At 32.5% G+C, this 25866-nt stretch overlaps 1 protein-coding gene across 1 annotated transcript in view; it reads right to left on the minus strand.

The window, feature by feature from the left end:
* Positions 1–19732, minus strand: part of LOC127539980 (transmembrane protease serine 11C-like) — a 77816-nt gene extending 58084 nt beyond the window's left edge. The window contains exons 1-4 of the mRNA XM_051964455.1: positions 19677–19732; positions 16462–16577; positions 9611–9729; positions 2469–2536 (exon numbers count right to left, since the gene is read on the minus strand). Coding sequence (XP_051820415.1) covers positions 2469–2536; positions 9611–9729; positions 16462–16577; positions 19677–19732 — 359 coding nt within the window. The remainder of the gene's footprint in view (positions 1–2468; positions 2537–9610; positions 9730–16461; positions 16578–19676) is intronic.
* Positions 19733–25866: the final 6134 nt, after the last annotated feature.

Genomic DNA, 25866 nt, shown 5'->3' on the forward strand with positions numbered 1-25866 from the left:
AGAAACTATGTCCAAAGAACCATAAAACTGTTCATACTCTTTGATTCAAAAATAACACTATTAGGTCTATACCTCAAGAGATGAAAGGAAAAGGAAAAGAAGCTATATCTGCAAAAATATATCAATTTTTTTTTGTGGTGACAAAGAAGTGGAAATAAAAGAGATGGCCATCAATTAGGGAATGATTGAACAAGTTGTGGCATATGATTGTTATGGAGTACTAATGTGCTATTAGAAATGTCAAGGAGGGTTGTTTCAAAACATGTGAAGATCTATATGAACTGATGCAAAGTTTATGAGTAGAACTGAGATCATTGTACATATAATAGCAATATTGTAATGATGATCAAGTGTGAAACACTTTGCTACTCTTAAAAATGTTCCAAGACAATTCCAAAAGACTTACAATGAAAAATGCTATCTACTTCCAGAAAAAGAACTGATGAATTCTGAATTCAAATTGAAATATATATTTTTCATTTTCTTTATTTTTCTTTGTTATGTGACTAATATGAAAATATGTTTTACATTATTTCATATGCATAATTTGTAACATAGCATTTGCTTTTCCAGTGAGTGGGGAAGGGATAGGAGAGAATTTAGAAATCAAATATATTTTTAAATGCTTAAGAATAAATAAATAAATGACAACAATAAATTATAAAAATTTCTCTTTATTCTCTACAAAGTTCTGGATTTGCTGCATTTCCAAAATGAATTTCCTTGAATTCCTTTCTTATTTAGCAACAGCAGCAATAATCAGTTTAATAAACTCAAATCTAATTTTTCATTCTCAGGGAAATTCTTTTTTATTTCTTTCTATTTGTGGAGCTCATTGGCATAGAGAATACAGTGAAACCACCTAACACATTTACCTTAACATCTCTGCACTCAAATTGCCATGGGAGTGCGGTATCACTAGGTACCAAGTTCAAATGTATGTATCCAGAAGGATTTGCTATTTGATACCTTGTGAAACACCAGGCTTAATAAATTTTTATGGAGAGTGATGCTGATGACCAATTGCAAATGGTAAAATAAGTGTGTGTAAGCACCCATTTAGAGAACTGGAATCTATTCAGTAAAAGTAGAATAAGAGGTCAGTATTCAAAGTATGCTGCATGAGACAGGTATTTATAAGGGCTGGCTGGATTCTGGAAGCAACATGACTCAGTGGAAAGAGGAATTCATTTGGAGTCATGGGATCTGAGTTTGAATTCTGACTTGAACACTCTGGATGGAGTGGTGAGCAATAATAGCTAGCATTTATATAATACTTTAATGTTTTCCAAGGATCTTACATATTTGTTTAATCTTTCTGCAGATTAGATTCTTCATCTGTACAATGAAGGGGTTAGACCAGGTGGGCTTGTAAAATCCTTTCCCATTCTAAATCAATGATCCAATCATTTCTACCCTTGCAATCTGTTAAATGGCAGATGAACTGAATTTATTTAATTTCTATTTGTAGACTCAGTCCAGACCTAAGTTTTGGGACCAGTCAGTCCAAGACAAGGTGTGTGTGTGTATGTGTGTGTGTCTGTATTTGCATATGTATCATTCACCAGTTCAGTACAAAATGAGTCCCAAAGCCAGTTCTGCTCTGATCTGGGTACCCCAATGACTAAACTTTCTTTTGAACCCCTATTTTCAAGACACTTGTGCTCTTTTTATGAATGCCTTTTATCAGATCTTTCTTTCTACTGTTAACTTACTGATGATTGCCTTCTCTGAAGGAAAATCTTTGATTTTCTTTGAAAAGCATCTGCCCTATTTGGGTCATTTATTCAGGCATTCTTAACTTGGTACTGTGAAATTAAATTTTTAAAATAATTCTATTTTAATGCAATTTATTTTCTTTGTAATTCTATTTTATTTTTTGCATTTAAAAATTTTATTTTATGCATTTAAAAATATTTTTATGGAAAGTTGCCTAACGGCTTCACCAGACTGCCAAAGGGAAAGTATGAACTCAGATCTTTTTGACTCTGAAGGCCAGTGCTCAATCTACTACAACATCTAGATATCTCAGAAACTCTATAGTTTGGGGCTAAGTAAGCAGGGATCTTAGAGGCTTGTTTTACTCTAAAATTTGCAGCCTTTTGTTTGAAGCAAAGGGGAAGCAAAGTTAGCCCAGAGAGAGGAGAAATCAATGGTCCTATTAGTTCTGGCCTTTATCACAGCTGCTTTCCAGGAAATGTGGTATAAACTTCTGTAAAATTACTCTGGGTGATGGCTCCAATCTAATTGCCTCATTTGGGTTAATTTCAAGCCTCATAGAACTGATTGAGCTCCCTCTTGCACAATTGAAGAAGTGAAGGATTTAAGACTCACATTTTAGATTGGTTTCAATTCTTTAACAACACTATGTTCATCACATTAGAGAGAAAGAACACTGGGAAAAAAACCCACGTTTATTTGTAGATGATACTAGTACACGGATACATTTGACTATGTTACATACATACCTGACTTTGGCAGTGTGGGACATGACATACTGCCTTCTCAGTTTGGATGCTTGAAATGTTTTATTCATCTATTGAAAGAAAACAAAATGACTATTATGACATTACATGACAATGTGTTAAATATTAAATAATTAAATACCTAGAAAAACTAGCTTTAAACTTTTACATCCATTGTTAAATGTCCTTCACAAAAATGCATACTGATATGTTGCAGAAGGGAGGAAAAAAATCCAACTTTTGTCTGTCATGTCACACAAAGACTTATCAGGGAGGTGTGAGATTTTACTTTTTGTTTCAGTTACATTTTCTCTCCTTTGTTCTCACATACACAGTGACTTTAGGAACCATCATATTCTATGTAACTCTTAGATGCACTTGTCATCTTGGAATACAGGAACCCTGTGACAATCAGTCCTGATTTCTGCTTAGATTCTCTTTAATCCAGAAATGATAGTTCTGGAATATTGAAATTGTGACTGTAGGTATTCAATAATATTTCAGAATTATCATTCCATTTTCAATGGGTTGCTAAGTCAACCTGTTAATCATTGAACATCAACTGAAAATTATAAATTGAACAAAAGTAATATCAAATATAAATCCTTGAATTTATGCAATCTGTAACAGTTGACATTTCAGTGAAACCTCTTTTTTTCAGTTGAATCAATAGTTAATTAGAGTAAACTAAAAGGGAAATTAAAATATAGCTTCATGTTTCCCAAATTTTTTTCTTGGTTGCCTCTAATTTTAATGATTATACATAAAACATCGGTATATATAGTAGATGTTGTTACGAAAAGCATAATTTGGCTGAGGAGGATTTTCCCTTTCTGGCAGAGAAGGATAAGTCTGCCTTTACCTAATAGGCCTTGGCTTTGGGTCTTTTATTAGCCCATTAGTCACAACCCTTTTCCTCTATCCTTTCTCTCTTTGGAGATTAGAGTACAGTGCATGGAGATCACTCAAACTGCCATTTTCCCCAAAGTACAGGAGATACAAAGAAAATCACAGTGTTACTCTTGGACAAGTTTGTGTCTTCAGTCTTTATTCCTGATCATTTCCAAAGTTTATTAATGCTGGTTATTAATAAAATACTGATAAAACTTTAGAACACTGAAACTAAATTTACCTCTAGCTATTAGGCTAGAGAAGAGAATGCCTGACTTCTAAAACTTTTTTTTTTTTGCATTAAAATGACTGCCATTTCACTGATTCATACTCTTTTTGAACATAAAAACAACAGCAACAAAATCTAATTCAGAATAATTGTGTCTTTGATTAAGGAAATTATATTTGAAGTTCTTATAAGTGAATAAGAAATAAGTTAATCAAAAAGAAAAAAGGATTTAGAATTTCACCCTTTTAGATGGAAAAGGGAGAGGAAAGAAAAGTGATAATGCATCAGCTCCCTGGTTTTCTTTAGCAAAGCACTCTTTCCCCTTCAGAAATAAGTGGACCTGAAAACTTCTAGCAGCGAGTTGCTTGTTTTGGTTTCAAAATTCAAAAAATTTCAATTGTTTTGCTGCTGTGGTCAAATCTCCTCTCCATTCCCATCATTCCTCACTCCAACTTTCCATATCAATATAATCTGACTGGTTCAGTCCAAATGATGATATATTCTATCTCTTTCCTAGCTGAGAAGTTGTTGTTTTTTAAAACACTGAACTATGCTTCCCAGGTCAGTCCTTTGAGGGTTTTTTTTATCTTACTCAGTAATTTGCTTAGACAGAGATAGGGTTCTTGAGGTTATTTCCTAAAACTTGGCTTTAAAGCAAGTTCAATGAGCAATCTGATATTTGATCAATAACCTGAGTAATAATTTTTCAGTAGTTGTGTAAGTAACAGTAGTGATTTGTGGGTCCTGAAAATGCATCTTCCTGGGATCTCTTAAGCAGATAAGATGTGCAACAGTGAAAAGAATACTTGATTTAAAGTTCACGGACTCGAATTCCTGCTGTCGTCTGTGTAATGCTGGACAAGTTGCATAACTTTATGGAGCTTTAAAACCTCATTTGTAAAATAACAATCACATACATCTATTCTCCTTGATATTCTTGCTTCAGTGGTTCAAAATGTTGTCTTCAGTGAAATAATAATTCTTTTTACTCAGTTTCTTCATATTTCTTTTTTTTTTTCAGGGGAAAGCATAAAATAATTTTGTTGTATTTCACTTGCATCCAACTCTTTATGACTCCATATGCGGTTTTCTTGGCAAAGATATTGGACTGCTTTGCTATTTCCTTCTATAGCTTATTTTACAAATGAGGAAACTGAGGCAAACTAGGTAAGTGCAGGATCACATAGCTAGCAAGAGTCTGAGACCAGATTTGAACTCAGGAAGATGAGTCTTCTTTACTCCAGACCCAGCACTTTATCCATTGCACCACCAACCTGTGCTTTCCAAAATAATCATTTTGGAAGAAATGAGATGAAATGGAGATAGAGTAGTGGATAGAGATCTGACTTTACAGCCAGAAAGCCAAGGTTTCAGATCTCACATATGACAATTTGGCCATGTGACTCTATACAAGTCATCTTACTTGTCAGTGCTCCAGGCAGCTTTCTAACACCATAAGTGCAGAGAAAGTGTGGTATCTTGTGTGGCAAAGGGAGTTTCTTCACCCAGGAATTTCTTCTACCAATGAAATCACAGGAGCAATTCCTCTTCTTCCCTCATTGTGACTGTTTGGTACATTTATCTGGTGCAATTTATTGTTAATGATATATACCCCACTCTGTGTATATTATTATATTTCACTAGTGTTACTTAGGAATGAAGTATACTTGGTAATAACTATAATACATGGAGCATCATTATGCTTAATGAAAATGGAAAGAAAGGCGTGCAAGTTCAGTTACTCAGACAAATGTAAAAGTGGCCTAAAGATGAGTATGAGTAATACCTGGCAACTCCCTTTTGCTAGAATTGAGTCCTGAACTGGAATGAGAAAACTCAAGCTCCTTAGAGAAGAATACCAGGATCATTTGAATATTTTTATGAAGTTCTAGATTAAACGAATATTTTAGAAGATTGCTAATTCTCTTAAATGAATTGGTCTGAATATAGCATAGGATGATGTCTATATGCATAGAATAGTTCTTAAACAATATTAACAATATTCTGTTTCTTGTCATCATATTATAATCTGTATTTTACAGAAGTATGGTACAGTGAAAAGTGGCCAGAAGATCTAGGTTTTAATCTTAGCACTGTCTTTTAATTCCCTGACCTTCAACAAGTCACTTTATTTCTCAGACTTTCAATTTCCTTATCTGTAAAGGTCATTTCCAGCTATAAATCTCATGATCAAGAGAACAGCTAATACTCCTGTTTAGTATGAACTCTTCTATCATTAAAAAAGCTTCAATTGATTTGTGTTAACTTCTAATCATCAATTTAATTTAAGTCTCTGTAAAATTCAAGAAAACTCATGATTTTCATTGATCCTAAAAGAATCACCTCATCCTTTTATGCCTTAATGCCTTAATGGTTTCTACTGTGTTCATTGAATTGTCAAGATAATGTGATATAGAGCCATCATCAGTGAATCCACCACCCACTTGAGTGAGTGCCAGTGAGGGATACAAATACAGTCCTTTCCTATCCTAGATTTTACTCCTATGGTGTCTAAGGTTAAAGAGAGGGAATATGTATCTAGGGGAATTTTGCTGGGGTTTATGACTTTTTTTGCTTCCTTTTTTGTGTTTTCTTTTCTGTCAGTGCTGGCAGTAGTGGAACAAGAAGGCTGATGCAGTGTGAGAGAAAAAGAAGCCATTGTAAAAATGATATTTTTTGTTGCTTGCCCAAATTGTGCTCAATAAAAGTAAAATGTAAAGTGGTTAATTGCAAAGACTACTAAAAATTTGCAAAAAAACCTGCTCAAAGTTTAAATATTAGGCTTCTACTAATAGTGATGAGATACTAGATTCTGTTCCAATCAGTCTATGATTCTTTATTTCTTAGTATTTCCTTTTCTGAATGGAATAAACTATTTGCTCCTAACCTGATTTGTGTTTGTACATTGAGTACCTTTTATTTTTACTTGTAGCTCTTTCTTTGGGGGAACGCTAGACTAGAACACTACACACTATTATTGTAGTTAATAATCTTTTAATTATTGGATGAGGGTAAGAAACCAATGAATATATGAATTGGAACTCTAAAATTTCGTGTTGAGAAGTAAAGCTTTGCCTAGAATTTAACACTGCACATCATAGTAGCAAGTAAAAATCAGAGAATGGTGCACATAGCCATCATCAGTCGAGTAGCACCTAGCTAGACCACTGTGCTAGATTGTTATGTTATACTTTAGCTTATAGACTCTATCTAAATTATGTCTTAATTAAACCTTGTGTTTTTCTATATAGTATTTTACACAGGATTAAGAAATATGTTACATTGAATTAAAATATATATATATATGAATATTTTGTTCCTTCATTGTCATTATTTTAAGTTTATTAGATACAGAAATTGTTATGAGCATATACACCAGGGAGACAAAAATAGAAAAGTTCCATATACACCAAAATATTTACAGCACCTTCAATTCAGAGGTAGAAAAAAGAGAATAAAGAAAAATATATGGCAAAGTATGGTTTAGGAGAAAAAAAGTAGAGAAGCCAAAGATTAGTAAAATAGATAGAAAATTCACACATGTATATCATGAATACTTAAAAAAGAATCATAGGTAGTAAACATGATGAGTGGCAAAAATTATCAAGAATAAAACTGATGGATAATTAATGATACAGTTATACTAGAGTTGGCTGTGCACTGGCAAAATATCAACTTGCACAAGCTATAAACATAACTTATAATAAAGATAAGAGAGAATAGCAATGAGAAAAGATATTTGGAATTCATTTGAAATTATTTGAATAGACTATTGAAAACTAAAATACCTGGGAAAGAACTAAAGAAAAATAGAACTCCAATCACAACAATTTCATGTAGAAGTTAACCCATGTAAATTTAATTTTTACAACAAAAAAACTAAGAGTCCAAAAATGTTTTGATTAACAAACATTTGATTGATTAATAAATAAAATATTGTTACCACAGATAACTCCTTTGTAAAATCTTAAGAAGTAACATGATGAATATTTATGAGCAGTATCATCTCATAAAGAAGCGATAGAAGATAAAACCAGTTTAAAGAAAGCTCAGCAAAAGATCCAACTAATAATCATCCCAATGGCATTCAAGGATGAAAGAAGAATACAAGCATGTGATAATTTATTTTAATAAAAAAATTGTGGACACCATTTTTACAAACTTAAAATAAATCATGATAATGTAACTACCTAACATTACAATCCCTGAGGTGCCTAGAGAAGATGTTGAGATGGTACTAAAGAGAATAAAGATCAATAAGGCAGCCAGATTGAATCAAGTTTATTATCATGGAGGTGACACACATATATTTGAAAGAAACAGAGATACCCAAGGCACTGGAAAAAATCATACCTTATTAACATCCAAAATAAAAAAGCCAATTATTACTGGCCTATACATCTACTCTTCCATTTATAAAAAATTTTTATGAGGGTCAATTTTACATAAATTGAGGGTATCTTTGATGAGAATATTACTAGGAAATAAGCAGATTTTCTTAAGTGGTATAAAAATGGACTACTTTTTTGGTATCTCATAATTGACTGAAAAATGTAGAGAATATAAAAAAGTCCACTGTGATTACAGTGGACTATTGTGGGTTGATTATGGAAAGAAAAGAAAGCATTTGATTCAATAAAACAAGTAGCACCTTGTAAGATCTTTTACATCAAGGTGTCTCCCATCCATATATTAAGATTCCTTAGAAGATGAAATAACAAAATACCCCTATTTCATTATCTTCTGATAATGAACATCAAGGAGGGCAGAAGACAGGGAGATGTTTGTTCATTAAATGTATTTGGCTCTATGACAGAATAGATTCAGTAAAGTTTGGGTAAGAAGGGGTTCTCCATGGAGGGTGATGTCCTTCAGATACTCCTATTTTCAGATGACATATGATTTCCAGCAATCCTCAAGACATCACAGAGTCTCTTGGAAAATATCTGTAGTCACTCAAAGAAGTTTGCTCATCCACAGAGCAAAGTCTAAATGGAAAAGTGATTCAATTACTCAGATTTCATCACTTATCTGAAAAAGGACCCTATAGAGCTTGTCCAAAAGTATGTATATTTTGATAGTTAATATAGGTAGAAAATCATCTGGTCCTAAATTTGAGCACCAGAAGAGTAGTCTGCATACCTTTGGAAAACTGCAAAACACTTTTACTAAATTCAAGCTTCCCATAACCAGAAAAGACCCAACTTTCATTTATAAACATTTTATTGGTGCTACTGAATGAAATACCAGTGTCTCAGAAAAACTAAAGATGACCATAACATAAAGGGTAAAGGAAAGGTTCATATTAGATAGGAACAATATATAACCTATAACCAATGAATAACTCCAAAGAATAAGAGTAAAGGATATCATCAAGGAATTATCTGATAAGATGAGAATGTGAGCTGGTTATATGATAAAAGTGAGATATGACTCCCAGCACTCACAGTAAGCTCTCTGTGGAGGATATAGAAGGATACAGTTAGGAGTCTCACAAGATGAGAAGGAATATATATGTCATAAGTTGTATTGTAGTTTCATGCTTGTAATTTCTGAGATAAAAATCCTTTAATGTGTTTAAGAATTAACATTTCCAAAGCATTATATTTATATAGGATCAGCATTTTAAAAATATCTTAATGATTTAGATTCACAAATCTTTACCAGATCAAATTCAGCTGGAAATATAAAAGGAAAGACTGAGGATACTAAATTGGATTATTTTACATAGAGAAGCAACATGGTATAATGAAAGATGAGAAGATAAGGACTCAAATCCTGGCATTGACAATTACTAGTTGTGTAATTGAACTCAGTTAACTTCTTTGAACCTTAGTTTAATCATCTGGGAAATGAGGATACTTGTACAAGCTACCAACTTTGTATTAGGTTGTCATAAGGAAAGCCCTTTGTAAAACTAAAAGTATTGTATTAATATGTTGTTATTATTCATAGAATTTACTTCTATCACTTCCACAAGGATCATATAGAAAAAGCAAAAAGGCAAAATAAAACCCAAACTTACCAAAGACACTACCTTTTCATTTAGGTTTATGTATTCTTGAGAATATGGCTTGCCAAATTCACTGTTATAGTCAATATTAGTAAGTTTAAAGCTGATGTGGTAATAGAAAGGTGTTTTACCTGTAAAGTAGAAAGGGAAACATTAGTATTTATTTTGCTCATTTTGTATTTAATTACTATTCCCATAGAAGAAGCAGCATATGAAAAAGAAGGTGGATGTTCAGAAAATGTTACTATAACTTTGGCAGAGAAGTGATTTTTCTTTAAAAACTGTGATCTATTTAGTAAAAAGTTCAAGATATTTTAAAAGTTTTTAAATTAAATATAGCAGGATTCAATTTTATTATATTAGAATGCAATGCCACCTCAATTATGTTTCTGTAACAAACAAATACTTATTAACCACTTTCTCTACTCTGGGCAGTGGCTAGATCCTAGGGATTTAAGAAAAAGAATGAAATGATCCATACTTGCAAGGAGTTTATAGTATAACAAGATACAACAAAGAAATATATATAAACACATAAAATAAATGTAAAGAGAATAAATACAAATAAATAGGGAGCTGTTATATTATGTTAGCTCGAAAGCGAGGACTCTAGCAGTGGAGGAGCTCAGGGAATGTTTCATGTAGAAATACTTGACGTATCTTGAAAGAAGGAGAGATTCTCGGAGGCAAAAAGAAGTAGGGGATACCTTACAGGGTTGGATGACAACCAGTGAAAAAGCACACACAGACAGAAAATAGTGTTGAGTGTGAGGAACAGTCAGTCAGTCAACAATCATTTATTAAGTGCCCATCAGGAACTGTGTTAAGCACAGATGATAGAAAGAAAGGCAAAAATCTTTTGTCTAATCAGAAAACAACTATATACAAATGCAACATATAAAGGAATATGATCTGTAAAGAAGGCTCAGCAGTAAAATTATATATATATATATATACACACAGAAGGCCTGTTTGGCTGGATTGCAGAGTATGTGGAAAAGTAATGTATAATGAGGTGATAAAGCTAGAGTTGGGGAAAGTTTGTGAAGAGCTTTAAAAGTTCAACTGAGATTTTTAATTTGATATTAGTGTCACTAGGGATCCCATTAGATTGTAAGCTCCTTCAGAGCTTAGTTGACTTTTATATTTCTTTTTGTCCTCAGTGCTTAGCACAATGCCTAGCACATAATAAACACTTAATAAATGCTTATTGATTTATTCATCGATTACTGGAGTCGATTGGGTACATGAGTGAAATGACCAAATTTTTGTTTAAGGAAAATCAATTTGGAAGTAAGGATAGACTAGCAGGAAGGAGATCAAGCATGAAATCATTACAATCATCTATGTCAGAGAAGATGAGGGCTTGAACTTAGGTGGTAGCTGTGTGAATAGAGATAATAGGTAGAACATGGAAGATATTGTGGAATATTTACTAGTTGTGTGACTCTGAGAAGGTCACTCAAATGCTGTCTGTCTCAGTTTCCTCATTTGTAAAATGGGGATAATAATAACCTATTTCCCAGGATTGTTCTGATGATAAAACAATATTTACAAGGCATGTTGCAAATTTTAAAACACTACATGAATATTAGATATTGTTATTATTAATTATTGTTTTCACTGTGGAGGTTAACAATTGATTAAATATTTAGCATGAGGGAAAGTGAGTATTGAAGATAATACCAATGTTATATACCTGGGAAATTGGGAGAGTTCCTTTAATAAAAATAAGAAAGTTAAGAAAATAACTAGATTTGGGTCTAAAGATAATCGTTTTTTTTTAGACATAGTTTAATTTAGATATTTCTGGTACAGAAGATTGAAATGTCTCATAGGAGATTGGTAATAGGAGGACTAAAATTGAGAGGAGAGACTGGGGCAAGATACAGCGATAAGGAAATCTTTTATATAAAGATGCTGATTAATTCTTGGGAGCAGATATGGTCACCAGAAGAGAGAGAGTTGTCCTTTGCTTTGAAAAAGGACCACTAACATCTTGAATGATTTAAATGAGGCAGAGTTGCACAAAAACATCAGTCTCGCACTCAGTTGAATGAAGATGTCAAGAGCCAAATTATATTTAAAAAAGAAATATTTGCTCTTGAAAAATTTACATTCTATCATGGGTAACAGCAGATTCACCTATAAATATAATATAAAATTCTAATTCTAAGATTATAGTTGGTAATGGGGAACCAGAAAACCCTGTTTTTTTAAAAGGTCATAAAACCCCAAATAATGGTGCTGAGTTTGTGTCATCCAAAAGAGGAGTGTCCCAATTAAGAATGCCTTTCTGTGATGTCAAAGCATCTTGATGGAAAATATAAAATTCAGTTACTCATATAGATATTTTGTCTAACCGATGCCAAATATTTAAATGGGTGCAGATTTTAGATGATTGCTTGGACTTTTTTTTTACTGTTCCACAGATGTTTTAACCCTGCATAGACAATCTCAGGTGAATTCCCATTAGGAATCTCCAGACACTTTTTAAAAAAGATGGATTAGGAAGCTAGCAATTAGGAATATACATAAATATATATGTATATGTAAATATACATAAATAAATAAAGCAAGGATTTTAAGTACAAGGTAGTTAGGGAAGATGGAAGGAAAACTCAGTTATTCTAAACATTTTTAGGATTATTTGTACAAGTCTGTGGTGACTTAAGGAATTATACAAATGATCTAATGATGTAGTTAAAACCAGGAGTATTCCTTTTTTTTTTTTAAGATAAAGATTTACATGTAGCTTAATTGCTAAAGTTAACAATTTTCTATGGAGTATAACTGCCACTATAAATTAGCTAATCTCCAGGTTAGATTTTGATAAAATATAGTTTTACCAAAGAAATTCCTTCTATGATCTGTAGCACAAATTTGCATATAAAGCATTATTATAGTTTAAATTAAATATAGTATCTATAATTTTTAATGTATCTTTATTCTTTCTACTGCCTTGGACTATAAGATGCTTGGAGTCATAATCTTTATCTTATTCTAGAATCCCAGAAAGACAAAAGTGAAAGAGACACCATCAGAAATCATCTAGGCTAACTTTTCCATTTTATAAATGACAGAAAATGTACAAGAGGAGTTAAATAATCCCAACAAGCTCATGAAGTTAGTAGGAATAAAATGTGTGTCCTATTTCCTAGTTTAGTGTTCTTTTCAGTTATCCCCACTCTGCTCCATTCTCCTTTATTATTATTATTATTAATTTTTTGGTACAATAAATCAGAATGATTATCTTTGACCAGAGCTTTAAGAGATTATTCCGTTTTTAGCAATTTGGGGAGATATGGAGAAGACAGTTACTTTAGTTAATTGATATCAAAAATACTTGACATAATTTATAATGCATGTTTGTATATACATATGTATAGTACACATAAATATGTATGTGTGTTTTTTAGTAACTTCTACTCCCATCCAATACAAATTGGGTGGAACTGTCCTTGCCTTGTTCCATTTATTTTATCCTTCAAAAATAACCTTGATGTTCACTGTAACATGATTTCTTTTGTATAAAATGTGGAGGTGGAGAGCAAGTACATCTTGTGATTTACCCTATTCACTTCCACCTGCCTCCTCCAAAAAACAAATGTTCCAATTGCCTAATTGGCTGAAACGAATTTGGGTGGAAAAAAAATCATATACGTGAAAAGTTTTATCTTACTAAGAGCTAGCCTGTAAAGTATGTGTGTGTAAGAGGGGGTTAGTCTATTGGTTATATTTAATAACTCATTGGCGATGGCACTGATAATTTATAAATTTCATTTTTAAAGAAAATTATTTTAGCGTTGTTTGTTTATTTCTGCTTGATTAAAATTACTTTTCTGGCTTCCACCAGTTAACAAGCATTTATTAAGCATCTGGTATGACAGGTGCTACATTCAGCACTTGGTAAGAACAAAAAATGGAAACAATCCCTATATTAAGGAGTTCATATTCTATGGTAGTTATTGTCATAGTGGTTAGACTGGATTGGAAACCTGAGTCCACATTTGGTCTTAGACCCTCACTAGCTGTGTGACTTTGGACAAAGCACTTACTCTCTCTATGTCTCACTTTTCTGATCTGTAAAATGGGGATAATAATAGGATCTATCTTATAGGATTGTTGTGAGAATTAAATGAGGTAATAACTGTAAAAAGTACTTAGCACCTGGAACATTGTGGATGCTATATAAATGTATATTCCTTTCTATTCTTTGGGATGTAGAGAAGTCTATATATAAATATATGTCGTATCTGACTTTGTGACCTTATTTGGGTTGGCAAAGATGTTGGAATGTTTCCCCATTTCCCTTCTCCGACATATTTTACAGATGAGAAAACTGAGGCAAACAGAATTAAGTGACTTGCCCAGGGTCACATAGCTAGTAAGTCTGAGGCCAGATTTGAACTCTATATACTTTTCTACCTAGCTGTCCCATATATATTATATGATATATATATATATATATATATACACACACATATATATACATACATACATAAATAAATAAAGCAAGGATTTTAAGTACAAGCTAGTTAAGGAAGATGGAAGGAAAACTAATAATTAGAGGTTTTGTAAAACATTTTATAAATTATATCTTATTTGACTCTTTGACAAAAACCCTGTGAAATGGTTACTATTATTTTGGTTTTAAGGATGAGAAAGCTCAGGGTCAAAGAAAGTAAATGATTTGCTTTTTATTATAGCTAGATAAAAAAAAAAATCTGAGTCTCATATATCTCTTCTAATTCCAATCTGTAATACTTTGTACTACACTAAAATCTATACATTTTAAAAAATTGAGAAGTATAATAGAATGAATTCAAGACATGAAGAGTAAGGAATCGGGGTTTGAAGTCCTTGGATAATGTTTAGGCAAATCACTTACCCTCTCAGATTGTTTCTCAATGTTTCTTATCTACTAAAAAAGGTTAATATGATGTTCAAATGAGATTATATATCTATATCTATCTATCTATCTATCTATCTATCTATCTATCTATCCCTTTGCAAACATTAAATGATATTGAACTATGAGGTGGTTTTAGGAGTGTGCTGGAGCTAGTTCTAACCAGAGCAAGGGAGATGATTGAGCTTTTACTTGGTGGAAATCAGCAAAACTACAAATCAGGCCTTGATTGAATGTTTTGTTGATTATTGACTTTGGAAAGTGTTAATTATGAAGATTAAGCTTAAAAATGTGTCACTGAGTAATCTTCCCCTCCCCATTATCAAACCATTTAGTAGTATGGCCCTGACTTTTATAACTAAAAAGTCAACTTCAATATTTGTCCCATTTCCTCAATTTGGGAAGATCCATAAAACAGAATATTGAATATTTATTTTTTCTATATCAAGAGATTTTTTTACTATCCCATTTTCTGCTTCTCTCTAGAGGAACATTCACAAAGTTCTTAAAGAAGCACTGGGACATATTTATTTTTAAAAAGTATATATATAAACAAGACAGAAAAAGAAGTAAATCCTTGAAGTTTGTTTCTGAGAGGGAAACAAAAACAATTCAAGTCTCTGGCCTTCATGGGTGTGTGTGTGTGTGTGTGTGTGTGTGTGTGTGTGTGTGTTTTGAATCCATTAAAACTGTAAGTTACTTGAGGACATGGCACTGTTTTTACTTTTTCTTTGTACCTTCAATGCTAAGCATAATGCCTGGCACATAGTAAGTGATTAATAATTGCTTATTGATTAAACTGGTATGCTTGCTCTGAGTTCATTTAGCAGTGATTTAATCTCTTGAATTACAGAGCCACTGAGATCTCTTCTAAATCAAATTCTGTGATTTTGTGAAGTCTTCCCTATTATTTCCAGCTAGAAATAATCTTGTTCATCTCTGAGTTCCTACTGAATTTTATATTGTATTTTTACTCCTAATTGTATTTTTACTTTCTTCCTTTCAACATAGTTGTTTTTATATGTATGTTCTCTTCCTATTAGAATATAAATTCTATAAATGTAGGTGATAATTTATTTTTTTAATCTTAGTGGTGTCTTGAATAGATTAAATTGTTAAACATATGCTAAATTAACAGAAGGCTTCTAGAGGAAAAAACTTAAAAAAAAAAAAAGCCTTAGCTCTATTCAAATTTATTTTGTCAACTTCCTTTCTTTCCTACATTTTCTAACGCTCCTAGCTTCTCTAATGGCCTATGATAAAAGCTTAAAATTGTCAAATACAGAAAGAAAAATATCTATGAAGTATCTTTAACATGATATCCTTCCAAAACTTTATATAGTGTAGGCTTTGGGAATAATATGGTAGAAATTCCAATAGTTATAGAGACCCCAATACTTCATAAGAAACCCCAGGGTACCAGGCCTTGGGAATGGTGTAATCATTGAGATTGATGTGGCAGAGTTTTGGAGAGTGTGTGTGAAAGAAAAGATCTTTATTCCACTAATCTCTCAAGGATGTCTGGTCTGTCATCCAATTATCTCACACTTAGACTCAAATAACGGGCACTTGTTTTATGTGAGAAGGAAGAAGGTCTTATTAGCCCCATTGCCAAAAAACTTACCAACTTTGTGAACCCCAATCCCATATGTCATTTTTCCCACTTTGTTCTTCATTCTGTAGCTCTCAACTCCAACTCTAGCAGTTTTCCCTCTAATTTTACCTGTTTGTTCCTTGCTCAGTTATCTTTCAGTTTTTAGCCTGCTTTAATTGGCATTAAAATTATAATAAAACTTTGCTTCTTGACTTAGAAATTAACTTAATTTCTAAGGTTTCTTTTGGGACATCCACAATACCAGCCTAGAACCCCACTGTGTTTTGGGGATACTCAACAATCTTAGAATCAGAGTAAACTCACGGGAGTATGAAGGCTGAAGAAACAGATACTCACCAAAGACCACAAAGTAAATAATGACTCCAATGATTGCTGCCACAATTATGACCACCAAGATAATCAGAGCGATTTTCCCAGATCTGGTGAGTTTCATGCTTGTGTCTGACTCTGTCCTGTGCAAAAGGGATTAAAAACACACACACAAGTGTAAGCAAAGGAGCTCCAATGGTAAAGGCTGACTTGGGCATTTAGAATAAAGACTTATTCCACATCACATATTACTTTAACTGTGGAGTCAGTAAATGAGTGTACTTGAAAACCAGAGTACATTTACCCAAGAAGTGAAGTAAGATACATACTTATATGTGGTATATTATATTATATAATAATATCATATATTATTATATGTATGTATAATACTATATAATGGATCAGCAGTCCTGAATATTATGTTGGTATCTATATTTTTAAAACACTCAAAGGAAGGTCTTTAGCAAGCAGGGTTTGTTTGTTTTTTTTATGTTTTGTCCTTGACAAGAGTTCCACCCTAAGGATATCATAGATGGATTATGGTATGAACTGATAGAGGGGAATGTTAGAAGAACTCAGCTAAGTCATCTTGGTTCCACCCCCAGAAATTGGGATTTCTATGTCAATAGGAAGCTTAAAGTTTTAGAAATTTTAATTATTATTCATTATTGAATGGGAAATTTCAAGGAAATCTATTAATATTGATAAGAAAGATATAAAAGAGTATCATAGCCCAGTACATTCTCAGTGTGACATTATCTTGGGGTCATTGTGATGATCAATTCAATTCAACAAACATTTTAGGAACTATAAATATAATGTTAGATGCTGAGGATATGAGAACAAAACCAAAACAATGTCTTCTCTAATGGACTTTATTTACAAAATGGTGAATAATAACCTTGAGACCTTCTAAGTCTTATCTATTAATGTTTTATTTTTCTTCCAATTTTCCTAGATCCTTTTGTCTATATTTCTCTTTTACCTCTTTATCTCCTTGCATAATATTTATTTCTTTACATACCTAACATATCTCCAGTATCCCATCCCTTCCATTACACTAGAAGCATGAAATATGTATTTTTCTGAGATAGATTTTATTGATATAATTTTTATATTACCTACATTTCCCCTTTATTCTCTCTTTCCTCAGTCATCGCTACCAACAAAGAAAAAAACACTATCTTTTAAAATCTTTGTATTAGAGTGTCTAGAAAGACACCTTGTAAATGGTAGGCACTTAATATATTAAAGGAGATAAAGTCATACCCTTCATGCTTAGTACAAGTACAGTACAAGAATATATCCAATGATATAATTGCTTTTTCTGTTTCAGAAAGATCCATTCATTGATAGTGGGAAGGAGAGTTATTAAAGTGAAAGTAAACTTCTTAACTCAAAATAAAAAGTCAACTTGTTAAAAACCAGAAAAAACCAAAACAAAACAACTAAAGGATCCTTTAAATAGTTGATAACATTTTTGCAATTTCTAAAGTATGAGGAAGTATAAAGGCAAGAAGGTTTGTCCTATCCCATCTAGAACACTAGTCTAGAATTTTACATGAGGAGCAAAATAATCTGTTTCAAATTGTTAATTTTGCAGTGTATTTTAGCAGGAAAAAACCCACACATTTTGGAATTATGCATTCAAATATCGCCTATTATGATTACCACCTAGATGGATTATAGCAAATCATTTTCTCTCCTGTTTTCTCATCTGTGAAATGACTATGGTTTTTGATGTCATTTCTAGCTTTAGATCTAGGAATGGGAGGTCACAATATGATTTGGTTTTTGTTTTCTGATTTGTCATTTACAATTGATGCAGTTAGGCTATAATAACATAACACTAGAGACTTATTTTCAAATTGGTCAGAAACAAAATCTCAATATTGACTTGTATTTAAAAGCCAAATTAATTTTATGGAGTGGCCTGTCTTGGCCTTTGGCAATTTTCTGATGAGCTATTTAGAATAATGGAGTGACTGAAAGAATAATTTAAATAAATAGCTCAGATTTTTATAATTTATAATTTAAATTTTCTCTTTAAAATTTACTCTAATCAGAACTGAAATTAATAAAATAGAAATATCATTTGTTTGTAAGGATTCAACTGACTTAAATAACTCCTAAAAAGACCCTTGTAGATAATTAATACTTTCCTTCAAGAGATACTCTCTTCTCAACCTCATACTTTTTCATTTTTCTAAAACAAGCTATTAAACCAGAAAAAGCACTAGTTTAAACTATTTGTTTTCTTGAAGTGGGGGAGAGAGCTTCTGAGCTCTCTCTTCTGACAAACCAGGTGCCCAGCTTTCCAGCATTGTTCTTTGTTATGTAAAATGTTCTTACTCTTCACTTTTATAAGTGTAAAATTGCCTAGCTTAGAAGTCATAATCTTATCTATTTGTGTTACCATAGAAACCCTTATCATATCATCTTGATTCTCAGACAAAAATACTATTTCAACAACACAGCACTCTAGTCTTTGTTGCATTTCTGATGCAAATTAAACCTCTTATCAACATTTTTAAAAAGTAGACCAATCTAAGGTCTTGTTTTTATTTTATTTTATTTTATTTTTTGTGTGAAACAATTAAGGTTAAGTAACTTGTCCAGACTTTTTCTTTTAAGTAATTCACATATAGAATCCAGGAATTTATTTGTCTGTCTGCCTGTATATCTTCTTACTTTACTCATTTATAGCAAGATCTTCTGTATTCTTATGCAACAGTGTTTTAATCTAAATGCATAAACAGAGATTTCCATTTGAATCATCATTCTTAAATGATAGGAATATTTTTTGTTCATTAAGCAATTACTATATACTAAGTGCTAATGATATTAAAAATGTAAACAGTTCTGGAGGAGAAAATAAGCAAACAAATAGATACCCATCAAGCTATATATTCAGGATAAATAGGAAATAATTAACAGAAGGAAGGCACTGGAAATAAGAAGGATTAGGGAAGGCTTTCTAAAGAAGGGGAAATTTCAGGTGGGACTTAAAGGAAGCCAAAGTGATCGTAGTAGAAACAGAGGAGGGATTACATTCCAAGCATTGGGGATAGTCGGAGAAAATGGCTGAAATATAAATGCAAAATTTTTAAAAGTCCTTGAAGATGTTCCCAATTATACATTTATGATTTTTCATAAATTTCCCTTCTCTGCTATCACTGTTAATAAAAGCAAAGTAAATCAGTTCCATCAATCCTCCTGTTGTAATTCTCATTACAACCCACCTGTTTTGCAAAATGGTCCATGAATGCTCTCCCTGCTGAAGTTGTCTCCTTGCCATCATCCTCTCCTATGCTTTACCATACTGTCATCTTTGTCCTTTTAGCTTGCAAAGTCCTGTGTCTTTTATGTTTTATGGTAATGATAATAATACTTCTGCTCAGCATTTATATAACTTTTCATCTTCAAAGTCCATTCCTAACATTAACTAATTAATTTTATATTAGTAAAATACCAAGTACATTTATGTCACTCCATAAATAATAAATTATTATATATAAAAAATAAACTGGAGGCAAAATTTGAAATTCTGAGTCTTTATGTGGAATGACCATCAGCTTTGAGAACCACAGTCAACTTATCCCTGTTTCCATAACGAAGGAAGCTTCTTCTAAGGTATAGATGAATTTGAAGAGCTTATTTCTTGATATTTCCTTTCTTCACCTTTTCCACTCCATTTCTTTGCCATTCCTCAGAATGTTAATCTTTTTCATTATTGATCTCCCATTAGAATTTGAGCATTTCTCAAATCTCCTTCCTCTTTCTTCACTTTACTTGTCCCTCTGTGCCTTCTTCAGTATGTTGCTTTTGTCCTGATTCTAGTGCCTAGTAAAGATTTTAATTTGCTGAAATTTAGTAGCTTTAGTTTATCAGTAATTTTCTGTTTTGTTCAATGTCCTGGTTCTTAGTGTTCAGTTCATTTAGGATGAATAGGGGGTTACATATATGTGTGCTTAGGGACTTAGAACTGGGAGAATTTACGAGGAGCTAGAATATAGTGCTCAGTAAGAATTTAGTTGGTCTTCTTAAGGAAAGGACTTTCTGGACATGGGGGAAATCTGCACTCATTGTTTTAAACATTGAGACGCTGCTGTAAACTACTAATAGAAGTACTATTCCACTCCTTCCATAGTGTGTGGATGGGAAGGGAAACACATTTAAAAAAAATGCTAAGTTTAGGGAAAGGATAATTACACCTTTTATTTTCCAAATGCAAGACTGTAAACCCTTACAGATCTTCATTTAACCTCTTTTGAAATTATATTTCCAGGTTCACTTCAGATTCCAAGTCTTTATTTTTGCTTCTTTCCATTTATGCAAATCCACCTATCCAAGGACCATTTCGAATTCCACTTCTTTATGAGATTTTTCCCACCCCCTAGGTCCACATTTATTTTTTATTTCTATGAATTCCTCTAGTATTTACTGATTACATTTACTCATTTTGTCCCTTAAATCATCTACAGCCTTATGTTGCTATTTAATTATTTTGTGTGAATAGGTTTTATCTTTGATTATAAATTCTGTTTTTTTTGTATGTTCCTCAGGACCTAGCATAGTATTCAGACTTAAAATTTCATTAGTGCAAGGAAATTTTGGTATAACACCAATCTACACATATATAACATGCACTAACTACATTCATATAGAATAAAATTATCTTCAGAGTGATTCTTGTTTTAGTTATGGTATTTCAATTCAACTCAGAAATAATCCCACTTGTTATTATAATTCTTGTATTTCATTCATCCCATTATAAAGCCCATACACTCTGAGCTTTGTGCCCTTGGAGGGAGCTCAAGTTAGCCTTTTGGTAGCTCTAGGATGTAAAGTGGCTGTACTCAGGAAGTAGCAAAAATATCTGAATAGCCAGATTCCAGAGGTGCCATGTTGTCGTTCGTTCAGTCAATTAACACGCATTTATTAAATACCTAGCAAATACATCAATGTCCACATAGGTCACAAAGTGATTTAAGGCACAGGCCTATGTTGTTCCTATGCTCAACAATTTTTATGCATTTGTTATTTTTTATGCATCTAGTTCTATTTTCTTTCCTGATCTACATTTCTGAATCACCAACTGCTTTTTGAACTTCTCAAACTTGATGTCCTTCAGGTATCTCAGATTCAACATGTCCCAAACAGAACTCCACCCAAACTCTCCCCTTTTCTAAATTATTCTGTTACTATTGAGGAGATCCCTATCTTCCTCTCACCCAGTCTCACAACCTTGGTATTATCTTTAACTTCCCACTTGCACATATTATTTATCTAGTCTATTGCCAGATCTTTTCATTTCTACCTTGTCATTTCATGAATTTTTTTTTTAAAATATGTATATATCTTTCTCTACTAAACCATCACTCTAGAATAGGCCCATATTATCTCTTACCGTGAGTACTGAAATAGCCTTCTAATTGGGGTCCTTGATTCATCTCTCCTTACTCTAATCCATCCTTGACTCAGTTGCCTTAAGTGCACATCTGTTTATATATCTCCCTGACCCTTTTGCTCTGCCCCCACTCAATATAATTCAGTGGCATCTCTTCAGAAATAAATATAAAATGTAAAAACCATAAAATTTAAATATAAAAAGCCTGATTTGGAATTTAAAGCCTTTACAACCTAACCACTTCCCACTTTTCCCAAGTTCTTATACTTTTTTCTTCCTAGACAGATCCTCCTGTCTGATATAATTAGTTTCTGATACATGACATTATGCTGCACACTAGCTAAACACCTTTTTTCGCCTTTTCTTAGATTTCTTGGTTTCCTTTGGGACTTGGCTCAAATCTTATCTAGAAGGCTTTTCTTATTCTCCAACCATCTTCACCAGTTCGTTCCCTTTGTGATCTGCATATGTCTTTTAGATATAAGAAACCATTTCCTGAAGTTATACAGCCCCTTGTCAGTAAGGCAACTGGTGGGAAATATAGTTTTTTCCTACTTCAAAGAATTACAGGAGGCAAAAGGCAGGGAACATTTGTGCTTTATAAAATAGTGGGGTTTGGGACAGATGTTTACTGATAGTAAACTGATAATAACGAAGGATGCTGCTACCCAAATTCAGTATAATTATGAAAGTTTGGAGCCTTGTCCATTTAACTTGTCTGTTTAATTATTTAAGGAGTGCTCTGCTCTGCTTGTATAACATTTGCTGTTTGCCTGGATGTACCTACTTGTCAATTATAAAACATGGTGAATTTATCCTCTCTTTCCCCTCCCTCATCACTATCTGGCCAATCAGTAGCTTTTGTTTTCCCCATGCAAGACTCCATTAACACTTATTTATATTCAATTAAACTTCTCCTGAAATTATATTTCCAGACTCACTTCAGATTCCAAGTCTATTTTTGCCCCTTTCCATTTATCCAAATATACCTATCCTTCAAGGACCATTTCAAACATCCTTTTAAAGATTTTAGGAGTGTCCTGTTCTTTTTAAATGTTGCTTATTCAGTGATAAAATAAGGTCTTGTTTCCAAATAAAGATGATTTTTGTTGCATTTTGATTGAATGTTTGCTATAAAAGTATGGATAGCACAAGGGAGAGAATGTCAAAAGGGAAGGAATTTGGAACCAGTTGCCTTAAACTAAATTATATGGCTTTGTCAAGCAGCCTCAACGACTGCACAAAGAGAGACTCTCATGTTGTTTCATCCATCAGAATGTGAGGTCCTAAAAATCAAGGAGAGTTTTGTGGCTTTTTTTATTTTGGATCTTTAGTGCTTTACACAGTGCCCGGCACATAGTAAGTGGTTAATAAATGTTTATTGACTGTTTGACTAGTGACAGTATTGACAGACTGGTTTTTAAGACTTTCTAGCCTTATTTCACATTACTCTTCTTTATATGATCTAATCTCCAGCTGCCACTAGCTATTCCAAAAACTTGAAACCCCATCCCAAATCTCCATGCATCTGCACAAGCCATTCCTTATACCTCCATATTAATATTTTATTTTAAATTCTTTATTTCTCATTTCCATCTTCTGGATTCCTCTCTTTTTTCAAGGCTTAGCTTTGGTGTTGCCTCTTCTATGAGCCTTTTCCTCATTTCTCCTTTTTAAATATTCTCTTCCTTTTAAAGTTATCTTATATTTATTCTTCTGTATGTATGTATATATATGTATATATACATATATATACATATATATATATATATGCATTCTGGTCTAATACTCTCCCATGTTCCAGTTAATTTAAGGGATTATTATACTTTTGTCTTTATATCACAAGTACTTAAGTACAGTGTCTAGAATATTTAAAAATATTAGCTGAAGATCAAATTTAAAAACAATTAATTAAATTTAAAATAGCTGAAAACCCTGAAATGGATTTTAATAAATCACTTGTAATGTAATGCAAAGAGATTTACTGATTAAGAGCTTTAAGCTTAGTAGAAATTTATGTATACAAGATCTTGGGGCTTTTAGTTGACCATGACTTTAAAATAAGCCATTAATACAATAAGAGCACCAAAAAAGCAAATATAAACTTAGGCTGAGTTCGTAGAAGTCTAGGGATCAGACTGTTAGGCCTATATTGCCTCTGTATCATGGTACTAAAAGAATATAGATAATGGTGGTTCCATGTATTCTCTTATGGTCAGGGAACTTCTGCAAGTCTGTTTAATTTTTAGCAGGATTTTAAGAGGAATAGTAATGAACTAGAGGGTGACTGGTGAAGGGTAACCAAGATGAAGGTGGAATGAACATTCAGAAAGCATTATAGGGAGCAAGCAAAAGAATGGGGATTCAGTTCATCAAGGCTAAGAGCAGACTAGAAGAAAAGTGTAAGTATTGCAGATTATACAGTCATGGATTTGAAGCTGGAAAGAATCATAAAGGTTATCTAGTTTAACTCCTACATTTTATAGATGAAGAAACAGTTCCTTATGAACAAGGAATCTCATGTGAGGTTGTGTGTCTAAAAGGACACAATCAGTTAGCAGGATTTATTCTCAGAGCTTTTGAGTCCAGATTCACACTGAGATGGAATAACCAATCACATTATCAAAGCCCCTAAAATTAGTAGGATTCAGTGGAACATTACAGGAATCAAATTTTAGCTCAATGTAAGAAATAACTTCTTAACAACTAAATTTTCCTAGAACACAGTCAACTTCTCTGATTCAATAAAAAGGCATTTATTAAGCACTTACACTATGCTAAGTAATATATAAGGCATGGGAAAAAATGCAAAAGCTAATTCCTTGCTCTTATAGAGCTCACATTCTAAATGAGACTGTGATATGTTTGTGATAGTGAATGTTTAACAAAAGACTTAAAAAAAACCCTATATTGGTGATACACTGTTAACTTTTATCTGTGTTACTAAAATTTTCTCCATCACTTTCTTAAGTCTAGACAAAGCAACCAACAATAAGTCAAATCTTAGTTTTTAATATTTGATAATTTCTGAGGTATAAATGCTCATCCTGAAAATTTTATAAATGGCTGGTTAGGAGTGGTTCCAGCATAGCACTGGAGGAATAAACAGAAAGGGGAATGGAAGCCAGGGAGGGCTATTTTGTTTTGGAAAGTTACAGAGACAATTAGTGGAGCTGTAGGAGAGTAGACTGAAATAGCCTTTTTCACAAGTAATGACATATTCTGACTTAATTATGGATCTAGAACTGAAAAATGGTGGAAGTGATTAGGAGCAGGTGGTAATGAAATGTGGCTAGAAAATCCTGGTAATTGAAAGTGAAGTATTACCTATAGGAAAGTTATTCGAGACAACTACTAATGGGGAATCAAAGACTTTTTATTAAAGCTTTTTATTTTCAAAACATATGATTTAGAGCATTTTTTATATAACTATAAATGGTGTTAATCTCTTCATATGAAAATTTTCTTTTCATATCCTTTGACCATTTATCAATTGAAGAATGGCTTGAATTCTTATACATTTGCGTCGATTCTCTATATATTTTAGAAGTAAGGCTTTTATCAGAAACTTTGGATTTTTTTCCCAGTTTATTGCTTCCCTTCTAATCTTGTCTACATTGATTTTGTTTGTACAAAAAGTTTTAAATTTAATATTATCAAAATTATCCATTGTGTGTATTCAATAATGTACTTCAGTTCTTTGGCCATAAATTCCTTCCTTTTCCACAGATCTGAGAGGTAAACTATCCTTTGCTCTCATTTACTTGTAATATCATTCTTTTGGTCTAAATCATGAATACATTTCAACCCTATCTGGGTATACAGTGTTAGGTGTAGGTCAATGCCTAATTTCTGCCATACTAATTTCTAATTTCTCCAACAATTTTTGAGTTTATCAAATACTAGATTACTATAGGTATTGATTATTGTGTCTTGTGAACCTAAACTATTCCACTGATCGACCATTCTATTTCTTAGCTTGTACCAAATGATATTGATGACTGCCATTTTATAATATAGTT

Source organism: Antechinus flavipes, chromosome 6 (assembly GCF_016432865.1).
Source record: "Antechinus flavipes isolate AdamAnt ecotype Samford, QLD, Australia chromosome 6, AdamAnt_v2, whole genome shotgun sequence".
NCBI classification, from domain to species: domain Eukaryota; kingdom Metazoa; phylum Chordata; class Mammalia; order Dasyuromorphia; family Dasyuridae; genus Antechinus; species Antechinus flavipes.